General features: G+C 32.7%; 1 protein-coding gene and 1 pseudogene across 1 annotated transcript; one reads left to right on the forward strand and one right to left on the reverse strand.

The window, feature by feature from the left end:
- Window positions 1-446: 446 nt before the first annotated feature.
- Window positions 447-1,637, reverse strand: LOC131659819 (uncharacterized). The gene has a single exon (XM_058928948.1). The coding sequence runs from the start codon at window positions 1,635-1,637 to the stop codon at window positions 447-449; it is 1,191 nt and encodes a 396-aa protein (XP_058784931.1).
- A 7,526-nt stretch (window positions 1,638-9,163) lies between these two features.
- LOC131659820 (disease resistance protein At4g27190-like) lies at window positions 9,164-11,947 on the forward strand (annotated as a pseudogene).
- Window positions 11,948-12,160: the final 213 nt, after the last annotated feature.

A 12,160-nucleotide genomic window follows, 5' to 3' on the forward strand; every position in this document is an offset into this window, starting at 1 on the left:
CCATCATTTAATTATTGCATTAAAAATTCACATTAAATAGAGTTTGTTCTCTTTAATTTAAAAACTTTTTGAATAGAAATCTCACCCTAGATTGCAAGGTGCAAGAATCATCTTATCCTTGAACTCCTCATCTTTCAAGAGTATTTTTGCTATAGCATTTCCTAGATTATCCTCCCGTGATACATGTGGGGAAATGAAGGAGAACTTATTTATTAATCCATTTGGACTAATAAACTTGTCATACAAATACCTAGAAATGAACGATAACAATTGATATTAATATATGTCAACAATGTAAATAACATTAATATTAATATATTTGTCAGATTAGAGAACATTTGTAATAATAGAGGTACCTCGCAAATACAGTGATAATAGACGCACTTAACCAATTATGATCAAGAATCTCTTTTATACTCTCTACACGTAGCTTCTCTAAAAACTCTTCACCAAATATGCATAGCCCTCAATTTGAAGGATTCTTTTTTATACTCATCATATACCTCTACGCCTGTCTCCCACATATGCTTTAAATCTTCAATTAATGGAGCCAAGTATATGTCTATATCATTTCCTGGTTGCTTGGGCCCAGAAATTAACATAGTCAACATCATGTACTTGCGCTTCATGCATAACCATGGAGGTAGGTTATAAATCAACAACATCACCGGCCAAGAAGTAAGTTTACTACTCTGAATACCATGAGGGTTTATTCCGTCGGTAGACAATGCTAGACGTAGGTTTCTTTCTTCCTTCCCAAAATTTGGGTAATCATGATCAATTTTGGCCCATTGAGGAGAATCTGCAGGATGTCGTAGCATTCCATCAACAACCCTTTCATTTGCATGCCATGTTAAGTTCTTTGCATCTTCTGCATTACGATACATGCGCCTGAATCTTGGTATTATCGGAAAATACCATAGCGTTTTGGTCGGAGCTGTTTCTTTCTTCTTATATCGTGGGGCACTACATTTAGGACACATATTTAATGATGCATACTCATTGCGAAATAAAATGCAATCATTTGGACAAGCATGTATCTTCTCATAACTCATGCCAATAGAACAAAACAATCGTTTAGCCTCATAGGTCCGACTAGGGAGCAAATTATTCTTTGGCAAAATATCCTTTAATAGAGACAGCAAGTCTGTGAAGCTCCTATCAGACCATCCATGGCGTGCTTTTAAGTTATACAATTTTAAGACCGTAGACAATCTTGTAAATTTAGTACATCCTTCGTACAATGGAGTCTCTGCATCACTTACTAGCCTCTCAAACATTTGAGGACAATCACGAAGATCTTCTTCAATTACATGCACAAATTCATCAACTCGATCAAACTCATAATTTGTATCATTTTCAAAATCATTTGATGTATCTCTCCCATTGCTCCTCTTTGTGGACTTGGTTTTTTCTTCACCGTGCATTATCCAACAAGTATAACTTTTATCAATTCCATTACATATTAAATGATCTTCCAAAACATTTGCACTAACATCCGTATAACAACATTCTAAGCAAGGGCATATGATTTTACTAGTATCTTCGGCATGAGCAATAGCAAACCTAACAAATTCTTTAACCCCATCTTCGTACTCTTTTGACGCTCGATTGGCGAACATCCATTTCCGATCCATATTTCCTAACAAGTAACATATATATATAACTAGTTAACAACTGATTCGGACAACTAAATTAGGTTGTACCTACGAATCATATGCCCATTTTCAGGGTCTTAGTCCTATAAGGACATATATAAAATTATAGTAAGTGATATAAGATAAGTTTAACATGTGAGATAAATTTATTGAATTTTAAAGTGGAATGTAACATATATTGAACCAGTGGCATATATTAAAACAAACATGAGAACATTTTTTGAAGACCATGGTGCTATGATCCATAAGACAATTTCTTATATAAATATCACACTGTATAAATTTCATACAGCATTTTATCAATCAATTAATCAAATTATTAATTCATTTTACCACATCCCTTTACTTTATTTGTTATGTATTTTTATGATAATAGTTTTTTGAATAGTTAAATAATCTAGAATCGATGGACAAAATTCTTCATGCAATATAATCGCTTGAAGAAAATAAAATCATTGTTTGAGACTATTAACCGATACTAAACTAATTTCACATTTTGTTGACACTAAAGTAGTACTAACAACACTCATTAACTTTTTTAAATAGTTTTATATTAATTGACCGAAATAAAAGTAGACCCCGGTCTTTTAAAACTGGCCTCACTTAAATTAGTGGAAGCCACAAGTATTTCAAACAATAAAAAGTAAAAGAGATATTTTGGGGAACAGAGTAACTTCAACAGAAAGAAAAAGAGATATTCAATCATTCATTTCTTTGAATAAAAATCCACACTACCTCTACTATAGTAAGAGAGAGACATACACTACACATACAAAAGATGAAAGTTAAATTAGACACAAAAATCCATCCAGATCTATTAGATAGACATAGACATGGTTTGTAAAAAGAATGAAAAACATGGTATTAATCTATTAGATAATGAGAAGCCGGGCCGGCAAGTACGCTAGCCAGCAGCACACAAAACAAACAGTATAACATATCTAACATAAAACAAAACGTGACCAACTCATGCTTATAAAATAGGACTAAAATATATAACCTAAACAACAACCCTTAAAAATAGTACAATCTTTAATCAAACTGCAGAAGCATAATCAAGCAATGGAAAAACCTATAACAAGTCACTGGTCAAATTTTTAGTCTGTCCCTGAGGACTACATATTTCCACCAGAATCAAGTCAGGTAATATCAAAATTCCATTCAACATTAGCAGCCCAATGATTGATCTCAGTGAAGCATATAATGGTGATAGAACTAAGTTCTTGTCAGTCTCAAGTCAAATAGAATGGAGTCCAAATTTTTGCTTAAACTATAACTTTGTAAATGCTTGAAGAGCTGTACATGATCGTGTCCTATCTGCAAATGAAGCTAGCATGCTTGTTTTGATTTCATGATTAACTATTAAGTCTAACTTTCTGGTGAACCTCAGGTTTAGGAAAGCACCATATTCAGATGCTGAAATTAAGGTAACTATATTTTCTCACAGTGCTTTGCACATTACTGTTGGTGTTTTGCTATATTTTGTCTATAAATTGCTATGTGCATCAAGCTCATCATGATGCAAGTGTTTCATCTCAGTTTACTTTGGTATCTTTGATATGACCAGAACTTTAATATGACCAAAATTATGTGTTTGAGCGCTATTCTTAAACAACTAGTTTCATAACTATTCTTTTGGAAAGTAGTAAATCATATAAAATTATATCATGGTCCAGCCTATGATTTGTGTTTGAGGCTAACTTGTATCTATTCGCCTTTGCTAGAGTGTAGTGTTCTATCTTACTCATACAGTATTCTAGTGGCTTCTATCGTGATTTGTTGTCCTGCAGCATGTTCTACGTTCAGATTATTATTTATTATTTTGATCTAGGTTGTTAATCTTAGATAGCGGCGCGTAGCGCCGAACCTCCCAAATGCTATAGCGGCATAGCGGATATCAAGATGACCGCTATTGTGAGCTTTTAAAAATCAAGGTAAATACTTAAAAATCGTTAAAAATATTCATAACTGAAAATTAAAAAGAAAACCGTTAAAAATATGAATTTCGTTAATATCAGTCTCATCATCTCCCTACTTTACTTCTATCCTTTTACAGTTTATAATCATAGAAAACCAATTACTGTTATTTGTAACAAAAAATCTATAATACTAAGCCTTATTATAGAAAATTTACTCTCACATGTCATCATTCAGCAAATTTGAAGACAAATATCAACATTTTTATAATCACTTTAACTTAAGTAATGTTTGTAACTTGAGTAAAGTATGAGTGACATGTTCTCAGTTTTATTTATCCAATGTAGTTCATTCATTTTTTAGTTAGGCATGTAATTGTCCCTGTGTTTTACTACTCTGACATGTAGTAAACTGAAGCAATTGTCTCTACACAACATTAATAGTAAATTTCAAATGATTCTCACTTGTTTAAATGTGAAACAAAATGAAAGTGTGGGAAGTAAAAACATTAGAGACAGAAGTGATCACATTAATGTCTGAAATACTCTGTTATCAAAATGGTCCAATGTTGACAGTATATTTTGGATTTCAGAAAAAAATTGGTCAGTTGTAGTAAACAAGGAAGTCAGAAATTGCACGTGAAGTTTTCGTGATTCATGACAGGACAAACTAACCATAATACTGTAACCCCAACCTCCATTTAGAAATACTCTAGCCATGTATATCCAGAATATATGTATACAAAGGGGCTAATTCTAATTCTAGATTAAGTATACAAAGGGTCTAAAGAAATAGTCAAAATAACTAAAATCCAAACCTGGAGTTGTAATCAGATTAATCTTCCACTTTGTCACCGGCAACCGATCGACAACTTCAAATAAATCTGATCAACCAAGGTTCAAAAAAAGTACATGTCAGATTGAGTGAAATTTAAATCAACAGTAACCCATTCCAAAATGAAAATGAAATACCAACGATCTAATACAAAAACCTCAGGTTTATCTTCTCAGAAGCATTTCAAAAACTTCAAATTTATATGCACAGTGACAACTGATAAATCTTAAACAAATCTCAAATTTTAAGATAAATCTCAGATTTTCTCAAAACCTTCTCATCCCTATGTTTCTAAACTTCTGATTTGAACAGAACCAAACATGATTGCATGTGAAAAAACCTCGAAGTAAAGAAGAATTTGTAACCTACCTTCGAAGATTTCGGCGAAGACCTCAACTCCGATAAGTTCTCAGGGCCTGCGATTAGAGTATGTGGCGGTGTTTGACGGAAATTTAGCAAGAGAAATTTCGGCGGAGAGAACGTTTGGGGAAAGAAGGTTCGGCGGAGAGAACGTTTGGGGAAAGAAGGTTCGGCGGAGAGAAAGTTTGCAGAGATAAGGTTCGGTGGTGAGAAGGTTCGGCGGAGAGAAGGTTCGGCGAAGAGAAGGTGGTGGAGAAAAGGTTTACGATTTCAGTATTGACTAGAGTATGGTGGGAAGCTGAAAAGATTTCAGTATTGTGCGCGGAAAACCTAAAATTTGCCCGCTAATTTTTTAATGGGTCTCAATATTAGCGTTTTTTCCAGAAGTGCTAACATTGGGATGGCTAATATAACATTAGCGCTTTAGATAAAGTGCTATCAAAATTAGAAAAATTCTTGTCTAAAAAAATTGAAAAATTTTAATAGCGTTTTAAGTGGAAACGCTATTTTAGTCAAGAATATTAATAGCATTTTAGACAAAGTGTTATCTTAGTAGAGTTAAATAATAGCGTTTTTGTATAAAGTGCTATGAAAACCGCATTGTCTGTATTTTATAATAGCGCCTGAATATAAAGTGCTATTATAGATGTATTTTGTCTATTTTAATAGCAATTTTTCAAAAGTGCTATTAAATTAGGCGATACCAAAAATCAATTTTGTTGTAGTGTCTATAATGATGTCTAATATCATCTATTAATAAAACTCAATTTTGATCTTGATATTATGATTATCACACAATGTTTTAATTTCTATGAGAAATAATAAAACGTACCCGAATATATGATGTAGATTCTTCTTGTGTTTAGAAAGTGTCAACATCATAACAGTTCTTCTTTAATATTTGAAACCGAAGCCTCGTTGCCATTAAACAAATACTTTTAAGATTGTTAGAAAAATCGGAGAGATCGAATGGATCCAGGCTGAATCGTGAACGGAATCACTTTCCTTAAAAGTATTTCAAGCACACTCTCGATTGTCTTAGAGTTGGAACGGCCTGAATACCCAGGATAATTCAGCCTTACTCGAGTCTGCACAAGACCGGTGAAGAAACTCGAATGCAAGGAAGCTGTCTGGAAAATATAATAGAGGACAATGATTTTTGTGTATATCATTTTGGATTCATAAATGTGTATTTATAGGTCATGCATGTGTTGTTTCATAAGTTTGCAACTCTTGATGAAACAACACCTTTTCACCATATATTGCAATGGTTCATCTATAATGACACAAGGCACCCCTTCATGAAATGTTGTAAATTTGAATTCAAAAAACAAATTTATGCAACAACCAAAAATCTATTCCCAATTTTTGTCACATTAGAACACACTATGGTAATTATTATTTTATAATTTCCAACAATTATGATCACCATGAACTATTCTTCAAAAATCACCCCTGTAAAAGCATCATATGGAAGAAAAATTCAAATGATATCCTAACTATAAGTAAAAATACAGTAGCTAAACTATTAATAATCATACCCATCCAAGGCATTGGAAGTATTGCAATTCAAGACTAAAGTAGCCATAAGATGCAAGAGAGCAAAATTCATGAATATACAGACCAACTAGATATATAGAATAAATTCATTTAAGAATACTTAAAATGACAAATCCAATATTCGAAAAGATCACTTAATTTCAAACTCAATTATAAACCAATTTACCAAATCAGTTCATAAATATTTTAATCAAAAGCTAACCCAAAACACACATAACAAACTAAACTAGCATTAGCAAATTTAGATTCAGCTGAAATCACACATAATTGATTAACTAAAACATAATTTGGTAAATTTTAGTTTAGCTGAATTATATTATGAAGAAACTATGATTAAGAAACTAAAGTTTACCTAAATGAAGATGCTGCTGATTTGAGATGTGTGGGAGATTTTTCCCCTCTAGAAATTGTCTTGCCATTAAGGTATTTTGCATCATTACCGGTGCTCTCTCCATCAAAATCCAAAAATATATTTGTATGGTTCTATGTACTTTGCCTGAAAAAGATATCATTGTGTCACTCTGCAGCTGAATATACGACTTTTTGAAGTGTATATTAAAAGTCACTTTGAAGTGTATATTAAAAGTCACAACATAAACACTATAGAACTTATATACATCCTGTCACATGCCAAGTTCAGAACAAGAATGTCAATTTTGGGTTCAACAAGCAAGTCACTTTAACATGTTTGTGCATACTTTATAAAGATCATTGGTGAGCTAAACTTATAAACCACTCTTCTATAAAATTTTACACAAGAAATTTCAAGAGGAGATAATCAAAATCTCAGGGTTATGTCATTAAAACCAGTTCTCTTCATTTTGAATAATTCAAATAAATACACAAGCATTACTTGGATGTAGTTGCTTTGAAACAAGAGACCTAGTTTCTTCAGATTTAGCACCTCGACTCCTCTCTTTCCGCTCCTTGATCTGTTTCACAAATATACAGCATTTTGCAACTATGATTATTGATTGAAGACTACAACCATAGAGGAGTTAGTGAACACATGGACAAAATATGACTAAATAATTTTATGTTGAACTCTATTAAGACTGTCTTAAATATTTATAAGCCTGTTAGAATCATATATGTCAGTATATGATATTATGAAAATGAGTATAGATATAGTTTTTATATCACTTTCTTACCATGGATCACGTCCCAAGGCAGCACTACGCCAAAAAAGACAATCAATAGCGCTTATTTTGACCTTTAATAGCACTTGTTTAAAGCGCTATTAGATCCCCCGCTATTATAGGGTCCCTATCTTTAATAGGAAGATGATATTGGAACAAACCACATCATAGCAAAAAGCTCCCCCCTTAAAGATTATGGCATTCCTCATGAGCCAAATGCACCAAATAATGGCAATCCAAACGATATTAATCTTCAACCTATGATTAGCGTTATGCACTTTGTCTTGTATGACGCCAAAATCCAAAAAATTCGCTCCATTTAAGACCTCCTTAATGCCCAAGCAAGCATACTTGTTTTTTCAAATCTCTTTCACCACATGACAATTAAAAAAGAGACGAGAAATCACTTCCGGATGGTTACCACAAAACACACAATCCTTATTTATAATGCTAGTAACTCCTCTTTTCAACAACTCATATCTGATAGGAATTTTTTCAATGAAGAATCTCCAAGCAAATACTTTCATCTTAGAAGGAATTTTAAGCTCCCACATCACTTTCAGCTATAAGATGTCAAAATTAGTGTTTCATTTTAGAAAATACGAATATAAAAAATTGTAATAATTTGAAAAACAGTTTTGAAAAATCTATTTTCAAAAATACAAAGAAAAAATCAATTTTTTTAAGGCTGAAACAAACTAGTATAATCATATTAATTTATAAATCAATATACTAAAATTTGGGATTTAAATTATATGGCTCTGTTTTTTATTTTTACTGAATAGATGTATTACTTTATAATTGTATATTAGTTTTTTTTTCAATAAGCATTTGATATAACAAATCGCACCAGGGGTGCAACCCTTACAACACAAAAAACTCTATTAAGAGTTGAAACAAAGTAATGGTAATTTATACTAATCATAAAAACTAGACCGAGACAATGGTTTACTACTGGATAACCATCTGCAAGAAAAGAGCATAACGTTTGAACACACCAACCCAAAGTTATAGGACGCATTCTCATAGATCATGGCATTTCTCATAATCCAAATACTCCAATTTGTTGTTATCCAAATGGTGTTGATGATTACCCTAACAAAGATAGACTTCACCTTTTCTTGAATAGAATCAAAATTGATAAATGGTGTTTGATCATTATTATTATTTTTGTTTTTTTGCAGATTGGTGAAAGAAAGAAGATTGTTCTCAAGACTTGAGCATGCTTTGATAGTGGTTATTTGTAGATCTGTTGGAAAGCAAGGTAAAAATACATGTTTATGATTTGTTGCATTTATTTTTTTCACTTTCACTCTGGACTGTTTGTGGATGTTTATGACTAAAATATTTCATCAAGTTCCATTTTTCATTTAAATTACATGATACTATATATATATATATATATATATGTTTGAGGTTAGGGTAAGGAACTAGCTACTAAACTAACCGCAAAACTTTTTTTTAGTTTGATCGTCATACCTTTCATTCTATATCTACTGCTTTTAGAACTTAACCTTTAAACTATATAATGTCTATTTGAAGCTTTGTTAAACATTTATGGCTAACTTTGATCTAATAAATTGATTTAGATGGAAAAGTTCTTAGCTGATTTGGGAAAGGTCTATGTGGAGAAATTAATAAATGGGACATTAACAGAATTGCGTCATGTATTTTGCTTCACATGCACTGCTAATGAATTCAAAGAAAAAAAGATTTGGCTGGAAGCAAAAATAAAAACAATGAAGCAACATGCTAAAGTGGTAGCAGGAAATGATAAAGATATTGAAGCTGATTATCATTTATGGAAAGAGAAAGCTGAAAAGCTCGTTCAAGAGGACATCCAAACAAAACAAAAATGCTTTTTTGGATTATGTCATGATTGCATATGGCGATATAAAAAGGGAAAGGTGCTGGCAAATAACATAGAAGAGATTAAACAATTAACAGAAAAGGGAGGGACATTTGAAAATATTGAAATCTCTCGCCGTCTTCCGGATGTTGAACGCTACTCATCTAAAGAATACATTTCTTTTCCAAGTAGAGATTCAAAATACAAAGAGATTTTGGATGCAATAAAAGATGACAACAACTATATGATTGTATTGCAAGGGATGGGGGGCACCGGAAAAACTACATTGGCCAAAGAAGTGGGTAAAGCGCTTAAGTCTGAAGAATTCGCTCATGTAATCGATACAACAGTCTCATTTACTCCTGATACAAAAAAAATTCAAGATGATATTGCTGGATCTTTAGGATTGAAATGGGAGGATTGTACTTACTCAGACCAAGCCAAAAAACTATGGAGCAGATTAACAACTGATGAAAAAGTTCTTATAATAATGGATGATGTGTGGGAAGGAGGCCCACCTCTTGATTTCGAACTAATAGGAATTCCAAAACAGGACAATCACAAAGGTTGCAAAGTTCTTATAACCACACGCAGTAAACGAATATCCAATATTATGGGATGTGATAAGATGATTGAATTAGATCTCTTACCTGAAGAAGAAGACCATGTTCAAAATGTATGCCGGTATAAACAATAATTCTTCAAAAAGTTTGATCGCCACGGGACGTGAAATTGCTAAGGAGTGCAAACAATTGCCGGTTGCAATTGCAGTTATCGCCAAAAGTTTAAAAGGCCAACAAGATCGTAAGCACAAATGGGATACTACCTTAAAATTATTGAAGGAAACCGTTTCCATGGACGATGTTGATGAAGAAAAGGTTGGAATTTACAAATGTTTGAAGCTTAGCTATGATCTTATTAAGTATGAAAAATCCAAGAGATTATTTCTCTTAGCTTCTTTATTCCCAGAAGATAAAGAAATTCCTATTGAAATTCTAACTAGAATTGGCATTGGAACGGGCATTTTTGGAAAAAATTATGGAAGCTACAATGATGCTAGAAACCAAGTAGGTGTAGCTAAAGATAAACTCATAGATTCATGTTTGCTGGTGGGGGTCGATGAAAAACATGTAAAAATGCATGATTTGGTTCGTGAAGCGGCTCAATGGATAGCATACAAAGAGATTCGACATGTAAATTTGTCAAACATAGCTGAAAGATCGTCAGTTGAAAAGGAAAACAATATGAAACATTTATTTTGTAAAGGGAAGGATATGGATTTGTTTTCCTGGAAGTATGATGGTTCCAAACTTGAGACTCTAATTCTCGATGTGGAAATGGATGAAGACCGTAAATGTATGGAAGCCCCAAATTCTTTTTTTGAAAATATTGACCAACTTCAAGTTTTGTACTTTTCAGGTCATGACAAACGACCCTTATCATTGCCACATTCAATTCACTCATTGTCAAACATTCGATCGATAATGGTTGATGGAGTTGATTTAGGTGACATCTCTGTTTTGGGAAACCTGCAAAGTCTTGAAACTCTTGATTTGGTTGAATGCAAAATCAATGAATTACCAGACGAAATTGCAAAGTTGGGGAAATTTAAATTGTTAAACTTGGAATATTGTCAAATTAAAAGGAATGATCCATTCGAGGTTATTAAAAGATGCTCAACACTTGAAGAGTTGTACTTCATTGATAGTTTTAATGAATTTTGTCAAGAAATTCCCTTACCCGATTTGCAAAGGTATCATATCCGTAAAGGGTGGACAATGCTTCCTGATTCACTATCAAAATATGTGTCTTTTAAAAAAATTGATGGCAACAAATATTTTTTTTCAAAACAAACATTCAAGTATCTCATGCAAACAACAGAGGGTCTTCAACTAGAGGAAATTAAGATGGGATGGAGAAATCTCATGCCTGAGATTGTTCCTATAGATCAAGATATGAAAGATCTTATAGAGCTACGTCTGAGATGTATTTCAAAATTACAGTGCCTCATCGACACTAATGGTTCTCAATTTCTTAATGTATTGTCCAACTTGGTTATGTTAGAACTGGATGAAATGGAAAACTTGGAAGTACTATTCCATGGTTCTCTTTCTTTTGACTACTCTTTAAAGAATTTGGAGAAGGTATCAATAAAAGAGTGTAAAAAGCTTCGTATATTGTTCAATTGCAACCTAAATCTCTGCAATCTAAAGACTTTGTCACTGTCAGATTGCCCATTGTTGGTTAACCTCTTTCCACTGTTAACTTCTCAGAGCCTGGTGCTGCTAGAGGAATTCAAGATAGCAGATTGTATGGGATTGAAAAACATAGTAATAGATGATGGTGATAACAATAACAAGAGTCATGGCCCAATGTATCCAAAACTAAGAGTTCTTTCTGTTGTAAGATGTGATCGATTAGAATCAATATTTCCTTTCCTCTTTTTTGAAGACTTTCCAGTACTAGAAGATATCAACATAGAAAAATGTGATAAGCTAAACTATATATTTGGCCAATATCAACATGTTGAACTCAATTCATTGAAAGAAATAAAGCTTGATAAATTACCAAATTTCAAGGGTATTTTTCCAGAATATTCCCATTCCATGTATATGAAGATAGGTAACTAATTATGAAAATTTCTTCTACCTGCATCAACATTCTATAACACGTTTCCACTGAAAAGACCTTATCTGCATTCCCTATTCACACAAAGTCATCCTATTTTCCTCTAACAGGTTGAACATCCTTCAGAAATTCAAAAAGCTTCTCCTCTTCTTCTTAAACTGTACTATCTCTCTCAACATCATCATCTATATGATGTATCTTCCACTTCCAAGTCC

The sequence above is a fragment of the Vicia villosa genome, linkage group LG3 (genome assembly GCF_029867415.1).
Source record: "Vicia villosa cultivar HV-30 ecotype Madison, WI linkage group LG3, Vvil1.0, whole genome shotgun sequence".
Taxonomy (NCBI): domain Eukaryota; kingdom Viridiplantae; phylum Streptophyta; class Magnoliopsida; order Fabales; family Fabaceae; genus Vicia; species Vicia villosa.